The sequence below is a fragment of the Dromiciops gliroides genome, chromosome 1 (assembly GCF_019393635.1).
Source record: "Dromiciops gliroides isolate mDroGli1 chromosome 1, mDroGli1.pri, whole genome shotgun sequence".
NCBI lineage: Eukaryota > Metazoa > Chordata > Mammalia > Microbiotheria > Microbiotheriidae > Dromiciops > Dromiciops gliroides.
Window position 1 is genome coordinate 53,080,931 of NC_057861.1, and position 22,028 is coordinate 53,102,958.

The 22,028-nt window shown below is 51.9% G+C and overlaps 1 protein-coding gene across 1 annotated transcript; it reads right to left on the bottom strand.

Moving 5' to 3' along the window:
- Nucleotides 1-2,840: 2,840 nt before the first annotated feature.
- Nucleotides 2,841-19,278, bottom strand: ABHD17A (abhydrolase domain containing 17A, depalmitoylase). The gene is made up of 5 exons (XM_043975337.1): nucleotides 19,143-19,278; nucleotides 15,089-15,651; nucleotides 11,883-12,077; nucleotides 4,854-5,033; nucleotides 2,841-3,785 (listed from the first exon to the last, which is right to left on the bottom strand). Exons 2-5 carry the CDS (start codon nucleotides 15,409-15,411, stop codon nucleotides 3,560-3,562), a joined length of 924 nt encoding a protein of 307 aa, XP_043831272.1. The 5' UTR covers nucleotides 15,412-15,651; nucleotides 19,143-19,278; the 3' UTR covers nucleotides 2,841-3,559.
- Nucleotides 19,279-22,028: the final 2,750 nt, after the last annotated feature.

Below are 22,028 nucleotides of genomic sequence, written 5' to 3' on the forward strand. Positions count from 1 at the left end.
CTCTCTACACAGCTGCCAAACTGAAATTCTTAAAATACACTTGACTGCATCTTACTCACAAGTTTTACTTACTCACACATTTTCAATGACTCCTATTGTCTTCAGGATTAAAAAAAAAATCCTCAACTTGGCTTTTAAAGCCCTCCACAAAATGGCTCCCACCTGCCTTTTGTCATTTCTTAGTACTCTGATACAAATCAGACCCATCAGCTATTCCCAGTAAGTACAGCTATGGGATCCTGCCTCCATGCAACTGCACAGGGTGTCCCTCTACTTTCAGAACCAACGCCTTCCTCACCTCCAAATCGCAGAACCCATAGCTTCCTTCCAAGCACAGGCCCAGGGCTCAGCTAAACAAAGGCTTGTCCTGAACCTTGCCCCACTTCCCAAGTCCCAAGTTGTTAGATTTAAAAAAATTTTTTTTTGGGTGGGGGGCAGGGTAATGAGAGTTAAGTGACTTACACAGGGTCACACAGCTAGTTAAGTGCCAAGTGTCTGGTTGGTTTTGAACTCAGGTCCTCCTGAATCCAGGGCTGGTGCTTTATCCACTGCACCACCTAGATGCCCCCTAGAGCTCTCATCTTGAAACCACTCTGTAAAACTTCCCATCTACCTGCTTGGGGATGTGTTGCAACCCTCCAGTAGGGCAGAATCTTGATGAATTTGTGGGCCCAAAGTTGAGAAAGATCAATACCTCGTGTAGTTGGCACTTAATATGTTGGACCAAATGGATGGGGTTGAAGTGGGAGTTAAGAGGCTTCTTCAGACTAAACTCGCCCTTTTCACAAGGAGGCCTTCTGAGTTAGTGGCAAGTGTCAGTTCCAACCCCAAGGGTCTCCCCAACTCCAATCCATCCATGCTACTGCCAAAACGATCTCTTATAAATCAATCTGGATACGTGCCTGTTTAAAAGTCTTCCTATGGGGGCGGCTAGGTGGCGCAGTGGATAAAGCACCAGCCCTGGATTCAGGAGTACCCGAGTTCAAATCCGGCCTCAGACACTTGACACTTAGTAGCTGTGTGACCCTGGGCAAGTCACTTAACCCCCATTGCCCCGCAAAAAAAAAAAAAAAAAAAAGTCTTCCTATGGTTCACATTTCTGTTTTGTTTTGGTTTTTTGCGTGGCAATGGGGGTTAAGTGACTTGTCCAGGGTCACACAGCTAGTAAGTGTCAAGTGTCTGAGGCCGGATTTGAACTCAGGTCCTCCTGAATCCAGGGCCGGCGCTTTAACCACTGTACCATCTAGCTGCCCCTGGTTCACATTTCTAAACCTTACATTTTGAGGCCCTTCTTAGTCTAGTATCATACAGCTTTCCCATTTCTTACCTTAGTCCCTCTCTCCTGCTTTATTTTTGCCCAAGTTCTCTCTGAATAGTCTCTGCCCCCCCCCCCCCGCCCCGCTTCTTTTGGTGAATGCAATTCCCCTTGCCTGGGATGCCCAGATGTCTTTTTTGCATGTTGGATTTTGATTCATACTTTCACATTCAGTCCAAACGCCACTTTCCTGGAAGTGTCTCTCTGATGCTGGATTCCCAAGACCTTCCTTTTCAGATGGAGCTGCAGAGCACTTTGTCCCTCTCATCCACTTATGTAATATGGTGTGAATTGTGAGCGCCATGAAGGCAGGGACCATATCTTACTGTATACTTCCAGGGCCTAGTACAGTTCACTGTACACAGCAGGGGCTTAGTAAATGCTTAAATGCTGAATAGATGAATCGTTGGTGTCACATGGTGAAGAGACGAGGATACTAGAATCTCGGATGTCCACTCTACCATCCCGTGTCACTGCAAGGTCACAACATGGCATAAAATTCTGATTTGACAGATGATTAAGGCCTAGAAAGGGCAGGAGGCTTGCCCAGTATCACACAACTGCATGGCTGAGTTGAGTGAGGCCAGGCTTCAGGGAGGCAGGAAGACCTACATTAGTGGCTCGGATCTGATAGCCACTAGCTGTGTGACCTTGGAAGTTACTAGACCCCTTTTATGTAGTCCCAGTTGTCCTCAGACTTCCAAACTCACATGGTGAATGTGGACTCTAGAGCCCAAACCACCACAGAATTATGGCAATCAATCTCTTGTCCCTCTAATTCTGCAGAGAAGGAAGCCGAGGACCAGAAATGCAGTGTCTTTCCCAAGTTCACAAAGGTCCGGGGGACCCAGAGTGAGAGGTTTGGTCAGCCCAGAAAGAAGGGACAGGGCCAGTCTCTGACCCACCTCCTATCAGGATTTTCCTGGTACGATGATTCCTTCCTTAGAGTCGCTCTGTTACCTGCACCAAGTGCCCCCAAGAGCCCATTGTGTTCACCTCCACAAAGCTGAGACCAAGGGGGCCAAGGAAGTTCCCTTGTGCCACCTGGAGTGTTGCGATCCCCATCGTAAGCTACCGCTATTTGGTGACCAGCCCAAACAGGGTCAGGACAAAAGGCACAAAGAACATAAAGCAAGTTCTCCCGCACCTGGGTTCTAAATCAAGCTCTGTCGGCACATGACCTAGGGCAAAGCCCTTTGCCTCAGTTTCCTCATCCGTCAAAAGGGAATAACAATACCTGCCGTTGTATTGACCTAGCAGTGATCGCTTTGAAAAATTACCTATGGGGCAGCTAGATGGCACAATGGATAGAGCACCGGCCCTGGATTCAGGAGGACCTGAGTTCAAATCCGGCCTCAGACACTTAACACTTACTAGCTGTGTGACCCTGGGCAAGTCGCTTAACCCCAATTGCCTCACTAAAATAATAAAAAAAATTTAAAAAAATAAATACTTTTAAAAAAAAAGAAAGAAAAATTACCTATAAGAAAAAAGCTCCACGGAAAGAAATAGAAGGGGGGAGGGGAACTGTAAAATTTTAAATCTTTAATTTCTTTGTTTTTGCTTCCAAAATGAATGCAGATATATTTCCATCTATCTGTATATCTGTACATGTTGGGAAGAGTGGGGAAGGGGAGTTTGGGTATCTGAAATCATGAAGGGCCCTGCCGGGAGGGAGCCACCTTGGGGCTTGGGGTGTGGTAGGAATACCCCTCCCTGATTGGCAGAGAGAGCTGTGGGAGAAGGGAGGGCAGACGTTTCTCATGCAGTCACTACCTTCCCAGGAATTTGGGATTTGAGGGGAGGGATGTGGGGAAGAATGAGGTCCACTGTGGTCCTCCCCTACCACACTTGGCAGATGTATTATTGCTATTGTCCTGGTAGAGGGAAGGGAAGCAGGAGAGGATGGGGTTTGGATTGCTCAGCTCCTCCCAGGGGGTGGGGGCAGCCCCAGTGTTAGCAGCAGTTTGGGGTCATCACTGCGGACTCTGTGGGGAGGAAGATGGGGGTCATTCTGTCCCTCCCCTCTCCTGGAAGGGGAGGGGATGTCAGAAGAGGCCATGGGCACCAGATGTAGAGAGGCAAGCCCAGGGTTGGGGAGTCTCCCCGCTTCCCAATCCTCCAGTGGGCTAACCCTGTTGAGTTCTCACTCCTCAGCAGTGGTTCTGAGCTCCCAGTGGAGTGCCCATCTTGGCCTGTCTACCCGGTGGTACCCATCTTGGCCCATGGGGCTCATCGGGGGCCTCAGTTGCGCTGGTTTGTCAGCTCTTGTGAAATGAACTTTCGGAGACGCTCCAAGTATTGGCTATAGAGCTCGATGTCATTGTGCCCGGCACCCTCCACCCAGAGTGGCTCCACAGCTTTTGGGCAGCGCTCATATAGCGCTAGTCCATGTGAGAAGTCAATCACCTCGTCTTCGGTGCCATGGATGATCAGCACAGGCGATGTGATCTTGGAGACCTTCTCAATGCTGTGGGGAGGGGGACAGAGGGGTCAGGCTTGTTTGGGGGTGCCTCCAGGTCCCCATCCCATCACCCCCTTCTGTACCCAGATTGGGGAGCTAGAACACTGGGGGGGTGGGGGGGTTCACTCCCCAGATCTCTTGGCTAGATCTCCCTCCCCACAAGGAAACTGTTTCCCTTTTGGCAGCAGAAATGATGTTAAGATAACTGAGATGTCCTGGGAGGAATAAGGATTCTAGGGCTGAAGAGACCCTGAAAGGCTTCAGTGCTGTTTACAGGGGAGGAAAAGGCCAGGTTCTCTGACCCCAATCCGGCAGGCTCCCCACTGACCCACCTCCACTGGCTCCCGTCCTCTACCCCAGCCCATGCCCTGCACTTTGTGGGAGATGCCAGGAAATGGTGGGGAACCTGCTGGGCTCGAGGTCAGGAGACACCTGGCGGTCTGACTGGAGCAGCTGGGTGACCCTGGGCACTTCATTTCTTCTGCTATAAAACAGGGAATGTACTTGCATACAGTAATGTGCTATTTAGCCATGAGCTGCTGTTCCTACAGCCCAGAGAGGCCGATTGGCTAAGGGTCACACAGCTACTGAGAAGCAGGACAGCAACCCAACCCTACATCCAGGCCTCTAACACGCCAGGCTGGATTCATCAGTTCATTTGCTCGGGTCACTAGGTAATAAAAATACCACCCCCTCCTCCCGGTTTGCACCAAGGAATCAGACTGGGATCTGGAGGGAATCAGACTGGGCTGGGGCCTGGAGCAGCCACAATGTAGGTGGGAGAATTCTCATTCTCAGATGTCCAGGGGGCATCGAGGGGATGAGGGAAGGCCCTGTTGGCATCCTCTGCTTTATAGAGCTATGGGGATTCCCGAGATGCCAATCTGACCAACATGCTTTGCCTTGTTCATGTTGCTATAGGACATTAAGGTTCATGGAACATTGTCCTGAGGTGTGGAGCTGGCAGTTGGATCCAGGGCCCTGCAAACCCTAATGCTGACCTCTCTGGGGAAGAAGCAGGTGCCCTACCCCCCAAACCTGGCCCCAGGTGCCTCTGCGGGGGGGTTCCCTCACTTGGGGAAGGCGTCGAAGCAATAGGTCTTCTTGGTATCAGGGAAGGCGACCCTCATGCCCGAGGTGAGGGGGGAATGCAGCACCACAGCAGCACACTCATAACGCGAGGCCAGGTCCACGGTAGGCACTGTCCCGATGCTCTGCCCATACAAGATGATGTTCTCTGGGCTGATGCCATACCTGGTGGAGAGGGGCAGCTTAGTCATTTGTGGGGCCCAGATCTGCCCTCCCCCAAATAGAACAGAAGCATAGATCGAGAGCTGGAAGGAACCGTAGAAATCACTGAGTCAAACCCCTTCAGTTTCCAGATGAGGTGCAGAAAGGGGGTCACTCAGATAGCAAAAGCAGCAGACTGGGGACCCCCCCCCCGGACTCCCAGTCCAGCACTCTTCCCACTGTGTCCCACTGGCTTCTCCCCACTTGAAGGACCTGAGATTTCCTTGGGATGGATTCACCGATTCCCCACCAGGGCACAGCGGAGCCTCTTGGGGATTAGCACAGGACTGTTGAGGTTGCTGCAGCTACTCTGCTGGGGAGCCCCAGGGTCACACACACATACGGACACCCCCCCCCCGCCCGGGCTTGAAGCTTTCCAGCCTGGCAAAGACTTGCCAGGGCCACCCTTCATGTTAGGAGGAGGCACCAGAAGAGGATTCTGGTAAAGGGATGACAACAATACCACCCCTTTTACTGTGAGAGTGTTTGAAATCTCACATAATACTTCAGACCCGGCTGAGGTCCTTTGAGCCACACAACTACCCTGTGATCGTAAGTATTGGTAACCCCATTTTACAGGTAAGGAAACTGAGGTTCAGAAAGGTTAAGTGATTTCCTGTGGTCACACAGGTAGCCTAGCCCAGCAAGGATGTGAAGAGAAGTAGCAAGTCCTAATTGAATGCTTCTCCTACCACTCTGTGATGCTGGGTACGTTCTTCCCGAGGACCAGGCGAGCTGACCTGCTCAAGTCCCACAGCTAGTTTCAGAGCTGCGAGAAATCCCAGTTCTTCAGGTTCCAAAACCGGGTTTTTTCTATTACTAATGATGAAGATCATGAATTCCCCGTATTTTATAATGCTTAAGGTTTACAAAGGAACCTTTCCTTACCCTAGGAGATCGATAGTAGCCATTTTCTTAGAACCATTTTACAGATGAGAAAACCAAGGCCTAGGGAGGTTTTCTGGTTTGCCTAGTGCTACACCCGGGAAGTCTTAAAGCTGCCTTTCATTCCTCCCTCCCCTGCAAGGGAATAGTGGGCCAGGCCAGAGGGAAGTGGGGAGTGCCTCATCCAAATCTTGGCTTGGAGGGCAAGGCTTCCTCTTTTCCTGTGCACACATTGCAAGGCTAGCTCAAACCCTGTTTCTCCAGGAAGCCTTCCCTGACCTTCCCAGCTCTACCTACAGACCTTTTATTCTGTCCAAGTTACTGGCCTAGAACAGTTAGTTGTTCGTGTCCATGTCTGGGCAGAAATCATGGGGGAAAAAACGTCACCTCAATATAAACGTAAACTTCCCCAACAAACAGAACAGTCCCAACATGGAAGTGGCTTCATCACGGGCTCATCATCTCCCTGTCGATGGTGGTGTTTGAGTTCGGGTCAGACAGCTTCTTCGGGGAAAGGCTGGGCAAAATCACCCCGAGATACCTTCCAACTTGAAGTTTTCTATATTTGGGTAGAATTTATTAGACTCTGAGTTCCTCCAAATCAGGGCTGGGTCTTATTGATAGGACGGGGAGGTGAGGAATAAATGCTTCGGGACTGTCAAGCCTGATGAGCTCTTTTGTGAAAAGAACTAGTCCTCCCCCAAGATCACCAGTAGGCGGCAATATTGTCCTCTCAGCTGGGGTGGAGAATGTGGTTTCACTGTCCCCTAGCCTCTCTTCTGAGGATCTCAAAGCCCTTGAGGAAGATCTGGAAGACCTCTGTGATTAGGCAGCTGGGGTGGGAGAAATCAATCAGTCCCCAGTGAATAAACAGAGTGAGTGTCCTGCTATCTTTAACAGAGTCCCATGACAGTGGAAGAAGCCAAATTGTCATCATGGGACTTGGGTTCAATCCTTGTTCCTGCCACTGACTTAACTGTGTGATCTTGGGTAAGTCCTTTCCCCTAACGTGGGTACTGGCTTTTTCAACTGCAAAATGAGGATAACTCCAGGTACTCTGTCAGCCTCAAAGGAATGCCCCAGGGATCAAATTCAATAAGGAATCTGAAGACACCTTGTAACAATCATAATGTGAAGGATGGGGGCAGTTAGGTGGATAGAGCACCAGCCCTGGAGTCAGGAGTACCTGGGTTCAAATCCGGCCTCAGACACTTAACACTTACTAGCTGTGTGACCCTGGGCAAGTCACTTAACCCCAATTGCCTCATCAAAAACAAAAAATCAAAAACATAATGTGAAGGATGATCATTACGTGCAAGGCAATACTGATATAATGGGGAGGACATGGCACTTGGAGATGACCAGCGGGCAAGGGCCAGCTCCACAAATGATGAGCTACATGTTGCAGGCGGGGCCTTGGTTACTTCCCTTATAAAACGGAGATAATAAAACTTGTGCTGCCTACCTTGAGTCATCTGTTGTGAGGGAAGTGCTTTGGAATAAAGCACTGATAACTACGCACATTTATGGTCGCTCTCAACTGTGCTCAGGCTTCTGTTCAGGTCTCTGGAGACCCTGAGGAGGCCTACCAGAGATGAAGGAAGTGAGCCTCTCCCAGGACCCCTCTTCCCAGCACCCCAGAGAGAAGGGTTGGAGGCTGGGCAAAAAAAAAGAAAGAGGCACGAAGGGAAGAAAAGACCAAAGTTGCATTCAGAGGATGACCCGCCCAGGCTGGGATCACCTGCCGCCCACTAAGGCTGGAGGGCCCAGGCCCCTCTTCCTGGGCACTGAGTCAACTCTCAAGCTGGGGGTGTGGCCTGGGCTTCACATACACCCCCATAACTACAACAGCCTTAGGGGGAACTTCTGCTGACGGTGGTGGTGGTGAGCTGGTGCCTAGGAACGGTGCCCAGCAGGTTTCCTTGGCAACAGTGGACTTGCCAGCCTCCCCCACCTTAGTCCGCCCTCAGGCTCCACTACCAGCTGCTGCTTCCCACCCCCTGCCCCCTTGGGTCCTGGGAGCCAGTGGAACCGGTTGGGGCGGGGGTACTTCCAGGCTTCAAGCTGGATGCTGAGGAAGGGCAGGGCACTGGGTATGCTCCTGCTGGAGGCCAGGCCCAGGCAGGGGACATTGGAAGGGGTGGGTCAGAGAGAGGAAGTCATTTGGAATCCTTAAAAGAGCCCATGGCAAAAGCAGGAACCTGCTTTGCTCCTGGTCCTCTTCCCACCTTCCCTCACCCCCCCACCCCACCCCCAAGGCTGAGGGAGGATTCAGTCTCTGAACACTGGGAACCAAGGCCAGGAGGGATGCTAGAGATCGCTGCATCCAAGCTGAGATGCCTAGTAACTTGCTAGTAAGCAGAGCAGCAGGCTCTACCCAGACCTCCTACACTCCACTTCATCAGTCTCTCGACTGTGCTGTCTCCCTAACCAGCCACGCCCCTGTCTAGGGGCCTCATGGCATGGGCTTTACCTACAAGAGAAACACAGGAGCTCCATGGAAAAGACAGTGGGTCCTGAATCCAAATCACAATTCTCCCATTTACAGCTTGGGTGACTGTAAAATGAAGGGGCTAAACTAGACTAGACTGAATAAATGCCCTGGGGGGAGGAAGATGTGTGGCTCTGGGGCCATTTTTAGCACACTTTGTGTGTGGGGGGGGTCTAAGCTTGTCTCCCCCCATCTATTAGCCCTAATTATGCCTAGCTCTCCTGCAAAGATTTCACTAATTACTTATGTCATTTAGGGCAAGTTACTTCTCTTGGGCCTCAGTTTCCTGCTTTGAAAAAAAATGAGGGAATTGAACTCTATATTGTTAAACTTTACGATACTAATAAAAATAACAAGAGTAACCATGGGGAAGGGGGGCAGCTAGGTGGTGCAGTAGATAAAGCACTGGCCCTGGATTCAGGAGGACCTCAGTTCAAATCCAGCCTCAGACACTTGACACATACTAGCTGTGTGACCCTGGGCAAGTCACTTAACCCTCATTGCCCCCCCCCCCAAAAAGGAGTAACCACAGACTAATATATTGATTTGTGAGGTTTGTAAAGTGTATTACCTCATCTGAGTCTCACAGCAACCCTGTGAGGTGGGAACCTCGGATATTATTAGCCATTATTCCCATTTTACTGATAAGGAGAATGAGGCTTAGCAAAGCAAAATGATTTGTCCATGGTTAGCCAATTGGTGAGTCACATGGCAAGAGGTAGGATTTGAACTCAGGCCTTCTTGACTCTAGGACTCCTAACTACTCTACTGCATGGCCTATCTGGTACCTAGGACTAGTGACTCAATCACCAAGCCTGTGTGCTCTCAGGCTGACAACTCCTGGCCTAAGGGAGCCCATACTGTGGCTGGAGGTCGGAAGAGATCTTAGTGGCTATCTAGGTCCTGCCTGAGGCAGCGGCCCCTCTGTGCTGTCCTGGCCAAGGGGGCCCCTCCCGAGTCAGTCCATTGCACATGGGGCAGCTCTCACTGGAAGCAAGCCTAAACCGGCCTCTCTTCAGCATCCTGGGGGGCAGCTGCGAGTGCCCCCCCCCCATGGAAGTCTAAACACCCCCTGTTCCTTCAACAGATCTGCATTCCTGCCATTCACCATCCTGCAGAGCATCGATGATATTCCTCCAACGCAGGCCCCAGAAATGAGCCCAGTTCTCCCGAATGTGCTTAGACAGGGGCCGAGCACAAGGGCACCGGCTACATCAACACTGTGTGCTCAAATCCCAACTATCTTCAGGTGAACTGCAGTCTAGCCACGCCCCTCCTTCGTCCCAAACAATAAAGAGGTGACTTTTTGAACCCAAGTAAAAGGCTTTATCGTCATCTTTCGTAATCCCACCCACTGTCCTGGCCTGTCAGGATCACCTGACTGTGTCATGCAGGGTGCTCCCCGCCCCTCCCAGCTCTGTGTCACTTACAGATTTGATGGGCTTGTCATCCCAGCTCTTATCTAAGGAACTGATAACACTGTGAAACAACACAGACCGGAGGACAGCTGCCTCACAGACTAGGCCCTAGGCCTCCTTTAGGCCTAGTCTCTTAGCCAGTTCTAAATCCACCTAACTATTCCATCATCTGGCCCACTTCTCTCCCATCTTTTCCAAGAGAAGAGTCTAAGAGGTTTGGCCCAATGCCTCGCTAAATCTCTCTCATTCCCCAGATCCACCAGTTTGGGAACCAGTCAAAAGGAATAAAGTTAGTCTGGTGTGGTACCAACCACCCTTCTGTCACTTTCCTCTCACCATCAGGACCCTCCAGAGACTGCATCCCTAGCCCAATTCTGGGAACTCAGGCAGAGCTGCTCTGGCTATGAACAGGAGGCTCAGAGAAAGCTCCCCTCAAACCTTCCAGCTGGCCAGCCCCAGCCCAAGAGTTATCTTGCCACACATCCTGTCAGGCCACCAGAACCTAGCCGGCACAGGCGTCTCACCAACTGTCCTACCACCAAATGCATAACCCTCCATCCGCCATTTCCCACCATTTCCCTAAAGAACTATAAACATTACCCGGCCGGGGCAGAGCTGCTGGGAAGAGCATGATGAACCACTTCCCTATGGCTCTGCTTCTGATTTCTATGAGTCTAGGTCCCAGTCTGCTGAGATCTCAGCTGCCTTATTTATCTGGTCCCAGCCTTTGTTTCCTCATATCCAGCTGGGCCAGACCTGAGCCTCCAGAGTCCCCAACCATGTCTTCTACTGGGCCTGCCTAAGCTGATTATATTATAGCCCTTCTCCTCATCTGCTCTACACTGGCCAACTAGGCCCATGTGCTGTTTCCTCTATGGCACACCCCATTTCCAGCTTCTCTAGGAGACATTTGCAGTGCTTGGAATGCTCTCCCCCCTAGAAACTCCTTGGGCCCTTTGCACTCTTCAGCTCAAGGGGATAGTTCCTGCTTCCTCCATCCCACATCAATGCACATTTGTTAGTTTGTGTGTATGTGCATGTATATAGATATAAAGAGAGATAACCTTCAGCTCCTCATCTGTGAACAAATCCTATCTTTCTAGTAAAATGGCAGCTTCTCGAAGGCCATGGACTGTGTCACTTTTGAATTTTTATTTTCCTGGAACACAGTTGGTGCTTAGTAAATGCTATGCTCCCCAAGTGACTGTGAAACCATTGTGGTTCTCTGTGAAAACAGATTTCTTTCCTCGATGGCCACTAACCATTCCTTTAATACCACATCCTAGAACTTTTCCAGAAGCCAGAGACGACCAGGAAGTCAGGGTTTCTGGCCTACAGTTTACAAACTCTAGTCTCATCTCTTTTTGGAAAATGCAAACAATATGTGTCCTCACGCCCTGAGGTAGCTTCCCCAATCTCTACAACATAAAGTAGCGAGCGCATACATGACACAGATTTAATGTGTGTTGTTGGGGTTCAGAGGAAGGAGGGCACATTAGAGACTGTGGTGTTCAGGGACAACTCCACGGAGGAGGAAAGGTCAGGCAGGGTTTGGAAGAACAAACAGGATGGAGTGAGCATCCCAGAGCAAGGGGAGATGTGAAAGGGGCTGGGGGTCAGGACAATCCTGATGATTAAGGGGAGAGTAAAAGGGGCATGGGTGGTGGGAAGCAGGACCAGGAGGCTGGGAGAGAGGCCCACTAGCCAGAAGGGGAGAACGGATTTAATCCTGAGAGATCTGAAGGATGGAGAGAAAAAAGAACTAGATTTGGAATCACAAGACCTGAGTTGCTCTTTACTAGCCGTTCAACCTTGGTCAAAATCACTGTGTTTGCTCCTCAGCTCCTCTGACTGACCTGACTCCACAAGCTGAGAGTTGGAGTGCCGAGGAGTGGTGTTCCTGGCAGTGCAGCCCTTCCCTGGCCCTGCGGGTACCCCCTCCTTCCTGCCACCCCAGAGGGGGTGAATCCTCCCTCCCAGGAGGTGGCTCCCACTGGCTCCTGCCATGCAGGCACTCACCTGGTCCGAAGGGCCTGCCAAGCAGCGTCGATGTCAGCATAGAGATTCTTCTCAGAGGGTTTTCCTGAGCTCACCCCATAGCCTGAGTAGTCATAAGAGAAGATGTTGCAGTTGATGCGGGTGCCCAGGCCAATGTAGAAGCTGCTCATCTGGCCCAGGTCCACTGCATTGCCATGGGAGAACAGAACTGTGAACCTGGCAGGGATGAGAAGAGGGGAAGACGAGTCCTGGTCACTGCCAGCTCCTGAAGTGGGGTGGGCCTGCCATCCCCCTAACGTCGCCTCCAAAGACCTTCACTTCTCTGGTGGCTGCTCTTCCCTTTCAGCATCTTCTGCATTGAAGGGGTCCCAAAAACAAACAAGCAATTTAAAAGAGTGAGCATGCCTAACCAAGCCACTAAGGGCCAGGTATCAGGAGGTGACCGCCCAGACCCTCTCCCCCCAGCCAGATGCCTACTGCTCACCTGCACAACAATGACCACAGCTCCAATTCAGAGGCCACCAAGGGCTACAAATCTCACTTTCCAGTGAGATAATCCAAGTATCGCCAATGGCTTTAGGAGGCTATTACATGACTTGCCCCAACTCCCATAGCCAGTAAGTGGAAAAGTGGAGAAATAAAAGCCAGGTCCCACCAGGCAGCCAACGAGGCATGGATCCTTTGCGTGCACACACATGCACACACGTATGACAGAGCGACATACCACTGGCCCCAAACCCAGCCACTGCCTTATCTCGCTCATTGCCATAAGCATCTATTGCCTAGGCTCCCTGCCAGCTCCCCTCTCCATTTTGCCGATTCAGTTCCACCACCACCCCTGATTCAGCAACAACTCTAAGAATGGGAAGAAAGAAGCCCAGAGAGTCTGTGACACCCCAGAAGCTGCCAGTGCCCTCTCTGGAACCCAGTGTTCTTCCTCATGGCTTGTTTCTTCTGTTCCCAGTCAGGCCGGCCTCTTTCTCTTGCTCCTGGGGTCAAAGCCAACTGGCCAGGACCAATCCTGGGGGCAGGTCTAAGGGCACTCCAGCATCACTGCAGCCTGGCACCAGGGCCTCTAAGGGTTAAAGGGGATTGGTACTCGCAGAACTTCCTGCTAAGTCCTGAGAGCAATTCCAGTCTCCACTCAGTCCCCTACCCGTCAGCACCCCAACCAAGGGAACATATATGGTGGAAAGAGCACTGGAATCGGAAGGCGACTTAGCTCTAGTCTTGGCTTGGCCATCGACCCTAGGAAAGTTGGTTTACCTCTCTCCACTATTAAAATGGGGACTTCCCAGGGCTATGGTGTGATCCAAACGAGATAAGAGATACAAAGCGCTGCATAAAGGTGTCCCATTCTCTCCCAGGCTCCAGCGGTGAAGCACATTTTTCTGCACAGCTGCCAAAATGATCTTTCTAAGGCACAGTTTGACCATGTCATTCCTTCACTCAAGAACCTGAAGTGGCTCCCTATGCCTGTAAGCTAAAACCTAAAACCCTCTGCTTGGAATATAAAGGCCTCTACAAGGCAAGTCCGACCTTTCCAGCTTTATTTTGGTTTATCCCCCTTTACCCCATCAACATTCCAGTCAAACAAGCTGTTCCCTGACAATATCCTTTCTTTTTCCCACCTCCACGCACTGCCAAGGGCCTCATGCCTAGAACACCACCCTCCCCTTACAGCAGTCTGGTAAAACCTCTCTGTTCTTTGAAGGTTCCACTGAGGATTTGTCTCCTCCACAAAACCTTCTCCATTATCCCGGGGGAAAAGTGATCTTTCTCCTCAGATTTTCCTGAAATCATTTTGTTTGTATTTTTCCTCTTCCCCATCATAGTCTCTCTTGAAGGGATGGGGCTGGCCCTGTGATGATACTGATATAGCCACCTCCATACCTTAGTGTCTCAGAGAGCTGTCTGGAGCCCTGAGGGGTAATCAAATGACTGAGACCAGGGTCAATCACCAGAATGTGCCACAAGTGGGACTTGAACCCAGGGCCTTCCTGGCTGGTTCTTGGGCCCCTGCTCTACCCTGCTTCTCCTCAACCTTGTATATACACATTTTTCACTCTATTAGAGTGTAACCTTCTCAGTGTCATCAGGAGCAATGTCATTCTTCCTCTCTGTAGCCCAGGGCCAAGCACAGTCTCCACCACAGAAGGCCTTGAACAAAAGTCTTCAATCTGTTGACTGTGGAAGGCTTTGGCCAAATAGAAAGTACTTTAAAAGATGCCCCTTGGGGGCACAGTGGATAAAGCACCTGCCTTGGATTCAGGAGGATCTGAGTTCAAATCCATTCTCAGGCACTTTACTAGCTGTGTGACCCTGGGCAAGTCACTTAACCCTCATTGCCCCCCCCCCAAAAAAAAGATGCCCCTTAATCACCAGCAGCTTCCCAGCCTTGAACTTGGGCACCTAGCCTTAGCTCATTGAATGTGATGAGACCCACTCACTAACATGATCCCTTCATCTGCGCTTTGAGAAGGTAAATGCCCCAAGCCTCGGAGGCTCCAAGGCATCCGTATGTGGCCCCCACCCACAATGCAAACAAACCACAGGGGTCCCTCCCCTCCTGCAAAGAGCCCATGAGGCAGATCCCCCCCAAACTGGCCACAAAGCAGGGAACAATGCCTGATGGGATGCAGGGAAGAAAGGGCCACCAGAGTCCCAGTACAGAAGAAACCAATGCCTTGGATGAATGACACACGCCTTTTATTAATAGAAACACTGACTAATGCCATGCTCAATCAGTGCCCCCATCACAGTGCCAGGGCAAATGGCACTTGTCAAGTCCTGCTCACACCTCACAGAAAAGCAGGTGCTCAGGCCTTTCTGGGCATCCTCATACTGGCTCTGAATAACCACTAGCTAAGACCATGGGCCTCGGTTTCTTCATGTGTAGAACAAAATAATCCTACCTTGCACTACCCACACTTGACAGGGTTGTTGTTAGGAAAAGACTTGAGAGAAATGTGAGTTCCTTTACCACACATTTTCAGACTGAATGTTTTAAAACACACACAACACAGATACCCACTCACTCACACACACGCATAACGTGCACACACACATGCGTGCGCACACACAAATGTGCACACCCTTCAATGAGGGTTTAAAGTAGTAGAAACCAACTCCATGGAGATCCCAAATAGCCAGAAGCAAAGTGCCCCACAAAATACCCCTGTTTTGCCACAGAGGGACTGTGACCAGGCTTCCTCGAGGACACTCACCTGGCCCCTGGCACACAGCGGACGTACATGCAGGAAATGCGGTTCCCTCGACTGCTCTTGGTAAAGAAGACCTCGGTCGTGTCCAGGTCGCGCTGTGTATACTGGAAGTCGGCTCGCTCTGTCAGGTGCAATTTCCAGCGGCCCAGAGCACCCCCAGAGCCCCGCCCCGGGGTGGAGCCCCCTCCACTGGAACCTGGCTCAGGCTCGGCCACAAGGGAGTAGGTAGGCTCTGGAGGCAGGAAAGCCAATTTGGCTGCGATTCGGCCGGGACAGGGTGGGCAGCAGAAGAGGCAGCAGAGCTCGCTGATGGATAGGCCGTTCATGGCGGAGAGGGAGTCACACTAATGTGAGGGAGGACCCCCAGACCCAAGGCTGTGGTGCCCAAAGCTCTGGGGTTACAATGTCTTCAAAGCAGAATTTGCTTTCCAAAACACAAGTGGGAAAGACTGTGCTGTGCTGTACAAAGTACCTGTTAGGAGAGCTGGACGGGGAACCATTGTGGTCCGAGCCCAGCCATAAGGGGCACCCGGGCCGTTCTCCTCCAAGCTCTGGCTAGGGAAGGCCTGTGGGGAAAGGAAGAAGAAAGTGAGAACAGTGCCCCCAAAGACCTGCTATGCCCCAGGCTGCTCAAAAGCCCAAACCCGGGGCTAGGCCCTGCATTCAGGAGGACCTGAGTTCAAATTCGGCCTCAGACACTTGACACTTACTAGCTGTGTGACCCTGGACAAATCACTTAACCCTCATTGCCCCACCAAAAAAAAAAAAAAAAAAAGCCCAAACCCGGGGCAAAACCAAGGGCTCTCTGGAGACAGCAGCATCAGGACTTTTAAAGAATACAGAGACATTTCACCAACCATGCAGGAGACTGGGGGGGAATCAGGGAAGGAAAGCAGGAAGGTATGACCTGTCACACAGGAGAAAGGGTAAGAACATATCCTTGCGTGACTTTGACTGGTTAGGAACATAAGAATCAAGCCCATAGAGTCAGAAGGGGCCATATGACAGAGGGGAAAGAGGAATTCCAAAGTGAATTGACTTGCTAGAGATCACAAAAGCAAGTAAGTGGCAGAGACAGGATTCGAACCCAAGGCCTCTGACTCCATATGCACCACTCAGGGTGTCCCTCTGCTTCTGAGCAGCAGTGAGTGCTAGTATAGGAACTCCTGGAAGGGTGGTTCTGAGCTAGGGGAACCCCATTACACCCTCCTGCCTCAGCTTTCCAAATCAAGCACTGCCTGTTTAGAGACCCTCCCAAGTGCCCCCAAATGACCAGCACAAAGAAGGGAGGGTTTTCCCCAGAGAAAGTAAGTGTCCAGGGCCAGCAGACATGGCTGTTACATCTCCCTGACAGATATTTGCCCCCAAACACACTGCATCCTCACCGTCTGCTACACAATAGAGACGTGCACACACATACACACATTCCAACAGATGTAGATCCTTGCTAATACACGCTCACAGCTGCACAGATGAAGTCACACTTTCCTTACACAAAGTTCCTCAGACACACATGCAAACACTGACATAGATTTCTCTTCCATAATGGTATCATATGCACACACTGCACCCATACACATTACATGCAGCTCTTCTCATGCACACACCCCACAGAAACATTCTTTGGTCACTTTTCTACAATCTGCTGTGTACATTGCACAGAATAACTCCTTCTCACATGCAGACTCGTGTCTAGGGCACTTGCCCTGTCTGGCGTGTGCACGCGCGCATACCCAATACAGGTACATGCAGAGGGCCTCTCTCCCCGACACCCTCCCACCACCTCCCCCTCACCACACATATTCTGTACACTTCACCTAATGTACACAAATCTCACAGGTTATCCATGTGTCTCACTATACCACACACTATACCTTATATACCTTATCCAGGGCTCATGCAGACTGTAGACACACTGAGCCTCCCTCCCTTCTCCCCTCTCTCTCTCTCTCTCTCTCACACACACACACCCTTGGACGCACCTGCCTCTAATGTACACTCTGTTTCCCACACACTGTTATATACTGTCCCTCATATGATGTCACTCAGCCTTTTCTGTGTCATATGGCCTCTATAGCATCACCCATGAAGTCTTTCATACAAGCCCCCCCCCCCCCAGTCATAACACAATCTCTCTCAGCAGGGTCTCCCAGCCAAATGATGAGCTCCCTCTCATTGTCTCACAATCACACACACAACTTCCTGGCCAGTTAGATACTCTAAGTCACACAGTATGTCCCATGTGATTTTTCTCTCAGAGCGATTGTCACAAGCAGTCTCCTTAGACAACTGTTACCATATAGACACACCACCATAAAGTGTGTTTGTCGAATGCCCTGTGTTGTACACACACTATGTATGATATATGTTGTATCCTGCACAACTTGGTGCACAAGCTACAGAAGTCTAGCCCAACACACTACACCAGGATCTGCACACAGGGCTGTGTGTAAGCAGTGTGTCACACACACCTTGTGATACACAGTGTGTCTGTCAAAATCTTACTCAAAGTGTCTGTCACACAATGTCTCCCAGTATAAGGATCATATAACTTGTGATACACATACACACACACACACACACAATGGGTCACTCACTGTGTCTGTTGCTCCCTGGACCACACACACAGACTCTCTGACATACACAGGGCTGTTCACAGTGTCTCATTATGGTGTCTGTCACACATGGCAGTGTATTGGTTACACAATGAGTGTCCCACACAAGATCTAGCCCACAGCATACTGTATCACACATCCTGTAACATCCACAGAGAACACACAAATGCAGCATCTCCAAGTCAGTCAACAAGCATTTATTTAAAGGTTTCCTATCCAGAGGCCCTGTGCTAACTTAGGCTGGAGATACAAAGAAAGGCACAAAACAGTCCCTTCCCTCAAAGAGTTTATGTTCTAATAGGGAAGACAACACGAAAATAAATAAATCCCTTGTATAAATAGCTAGGCATGTACAAGATATACAGGGAGCAGATGGACAGCGATGTCCCAGAGGAAGGCACTAGCTGCCGGAGGCACCTGGGAAAGGCCTCCTGCAGAAGGTGGAGTTTGAGGAGAGTCTTGGAGGAAGGAAGCCCGGGAAACAAGGGACCGAGGTGAGCCAGCCGGGCAGAGAGCAAAGGCTGGGGCAAGTAGGCCACTGGGGCACCATCTTGGAGCCCAGACCGCAAAGGTGGGAAGGGGCTTTCTTTAAATGCTGAAGCAGCCCGGTTTCTATGGGATCCTGGGGGGCAGGGGGTGACTCGGCCAGACCCGACCCCCCTCCACTTTAGAAGGGTCACGATTTCTGTCACACAAGTGTCTTGTCCCAGTTGGGGGGGTCTCCCCCCCCAGACCCCACCCCCACCCCCGGGGCTCCACGCAGGCAATGTCTCACACACAAAGTCAAACTAGGAGTGCTTCAACATACGCAGTGACTTCTCCAAGCGGTGCCCTGTCCCACAAGGAGCTTGTCACCACCGCTGTCTCACACACCCTGGGATACACCCGGCCGGGCCTGATTCCAGGCTGGCTAGGCAATAAACATGCATTATGCGCCTATTGTGTGCAGGCACTCAATGGGGTCCGAGCGGTCACACTGGGCTCCCAACGCTCCGGGGGACGACCCCCAGCCCGGGGCTGCCCTCCAGCCATCGGGGTCTCCCTGTCCCACGGGGAGGGTCTCCCCACCCCTCCTGGGACGCGCACTCGGGGCTGTCCGTGTGTGTCCCACCTCGCCCTGTCGCCGGGACACTGGCGGGGGGGGGCGTTCCAGTTCGCCCCCTCCCAGCCCCCCACCATCCCCGTCAGTCTCTCCGTGTCTCACTCACTCCCACACTCCGTGCGTGTCCCCGGGGCCGTCCCAGAACAGTGTCCCACGGCCTGGCCTCGCGCCCCCAGCCCGTGAAACGGTCAGGTCCGGCCCGGCCCCCCCCCCCATCTCCCCATCCCAGCCCTCGGCCTAGTCCTCCCCCGCCTCCCCCCCCCCCCGTTGGACCGTTGGGGGAAGGAGGAGGAGGGGAAGGGGAGGGGGAGTCCGGCCCCCCAGGCTCGGCCGCACTCACCGCTCCGGGCCGCCGCCGCCGCCCCCGCCGCGCCCCCCGGCCCCGCGCTCCATGCCCGGCCTGGCCCCGATCCCGCTCCCGGCCCGCTCCACTCCGGGATCCAGCCGCTCTCGCCTCGTCCTCACCGCTCCGGCGGATGTGGAGGTGAGGAGGAGCCGCCGCTCCCCCGCCCGTCCCCCCCCCTCCAACCCTCCCCCCAGGAAGTGACGTAGGCTGGGGCCGGGGCCTGAGGAGGGACGAGGGGCGGGGAGGGGAGGCGGCAACTGAGAGGAGGAGGGAGGAAGAGAGAGGGAAAAGGGAGTGGGGAGGGGATCACTGACTGAGGAGGAGGGCTGACGGGAGAGGACTAGGGAGGAAGGAGGGAGGGAGACACTGGAAAAAGAAAAGGAGAAGGGGGCGCTGGGAGGGGAGGGGGTCATAAGGGAAAGAAGAAAGAGGGAGTCAGAGGGGAGGGGAAAAGAGAAGGGGAGGGGAAAAGGGAAGGGGGAGGGGCCAGGAGGGGAGGGGGAAAGAGGGAGGAGGGCAGAGGGGAGGAGGGCAGGAGGGCAGGAGAGAGGACTAGAAGGAAAGAGGAAAGGATCCTAGAGGAAGGGGAAAAGAGGAAAAGGATCAACAGGGAAGGGGAAAGAGAGGAAGGAGGGGAGGAGGTCAGAAGGGACAGGACTAGGGAGGAAGGAGGGAGTCTCTAGAGAAAGGAGAGGAGAGGGATCCGAAGGGAGAGAGGGAAAGAAGAGGAAGGAGGGAGAGGGTCAGAGGGAGGAAGTCACGAGAAAGAAAAGGGGAGACAAGAGAGGGGCCAAAGGGTAGAAGAGGAAGGAGGGAGGAAATCAATGGAGAGAGAAAAGGGCCAGAGGAGGGGAAGATGTAGAGGGTCAGAAGAGGGGAAACACAAGGGAGAGGGAGGAAGGAAGTGGGTGTTAGGGAGGGGACCTGGGAGTAAGAGGACAAGTGAGGGGAGGGGGACAAGAAAAGAGAGCTGGGAGGGAGTTGGAGGACCTGGGAGGAGAGGAGGGGCCGCAGTGGAGATAGGAGGGAAGGGGTCAGAGGACAAAGAGGGAGGGTCAGAGAGGAAGAAGGTTCAGCCAGAAATCTGATTAAATGACTTTATAAGGTCCCCTTCAGCTCAGATTTTGCAAAAACTAGCCTTGCACTCACCCCTCCTTCATTCCTTCTTTTATTTCATCATCTTGGCAGACACACATCCCTAAGCCCAGGCCTGGTCCAGAACCGATAAGCGCTCCCAAGTTATTCCATAAAAGAGCCTCAATATAATATTAGGCCATAGGATATAGTTAGAAAGAGCCAGACAAATCAGAGGGAGGCTCCTCACCAACATCCCCCTCCCACTTAAACCCATTCAGCAACCCCCCCCCCCATATGACCTCTCCCTTCCTCTCCCTTCCCTTGCCTTGCCTTCCCTTCCCTTCCCAAGCTGTTTCTCCTCCTCCTCCTCCCAACTTCTCCACGGATCCCTTCCTCCATGGGCTCCTCTCTCTTCAATTCTCCGGGGACCCAACCCAGATTTAGAATCATACAAGTTTAGAGAAACTGAAAGAGATCTTAGAAACCATTCAGTTCAACCCCCCTCAGTTTACAGAGGAGGAAACTGAGGTCCAGATAAAGAGAATAATCAGCCTGAGGTTAGACAGCGGGAAAACCAGGTCTGGCATGCAGACATAAAGATGCCTGTTTTGTGGGTGGATCCCTGACCTAGGTGGTGAGACCTGGACTGGAGACACTTAGGATGGGTTGGGATGATAGCCACTAGGGTGAGACCACTAAACTGGCACTCTGCTGGGAAATACAATGTTTGTTACACTCACAAAGTCAAAAACAAATTGGTCCCTGCCCTCAAATAACTTTGATTCTCCTCGGGGATGATTTAACACAGGTAAGTAAATACAGAATATAAACAAGTGATACAAAGTCATTTTAAGAGGAAGGGAGACTCCAACAATGGGGGGGGGGGAGAGGGTAGCAGAGTAGAAGATAAAGTGGCCTCATAGCCCAGTAGACCAGGGTTCAATGCTGTCACACACACACACACACACACACACACACACACACACAAACTGTCTGTGGGACCCTGGACAAGTCATTTAACTTAGCTCTGCCCGTGGTGTCAACTCAAGTAGAAACAGGGCCCCTAAAGAGTATATAGGATCGGGGCAGCTAGATGGTACAGTGGTTAAAGCACCGGCCCTGAATTCAGGAGAACCTGGGTTCAAATCTGGCCTCAGACACTTGACACTTACTAGCTGTGTGACCGTGGGCAAGTCACTTAACCCCCATTGCCTAAAAAAAAGAAGAGTATATAGGATCCCTGTGGGCCACATAGCAACTTAGAAAACTACATATTAACATTGTGTCGTCTTGTATTTTTGTCGGTTGCTAAATATTTCCCAGTTACATTTGAATCACAGAAGCGACTGTTGCTTCTGCAGAGCCCATGTTTGACCCCCTGCTCTAGGCCCCTTGCATTGGCAAAGGGGTTTCTTCATTTAGGGTTTTACTTTATCAGTAAAATCCTAGACCCAGCCCCTGTATTCGAGGACTTTGCTGGGCTCTAGGGATACCAGGACCTTAGAGGGCACAGTCCCTGCCCTCAAGGAGAGAAAAGGGAGACGGCTCGTACACATGAGACAAGTGGGAAGCAAAGGAGATGGCAAGGGAGACTGCTGAATGCATAAAGGGCCGGCCAAATACACTGGGAAACAGAGAGGCCAATGGGAGGAGGGATGTCACCTGGGGAGGCTTCCTTTGGAGGTGACTCAAATGTTAGGCCTTAAAGGGGAGGAAGAGCTCTGGGGCCGGAAGGGACCTTAGAGGCCAGGGAGTCCTCTGGAAACCGGGAGGGGAGGGGGGGCACTAGCAGGCTCTGAGGAG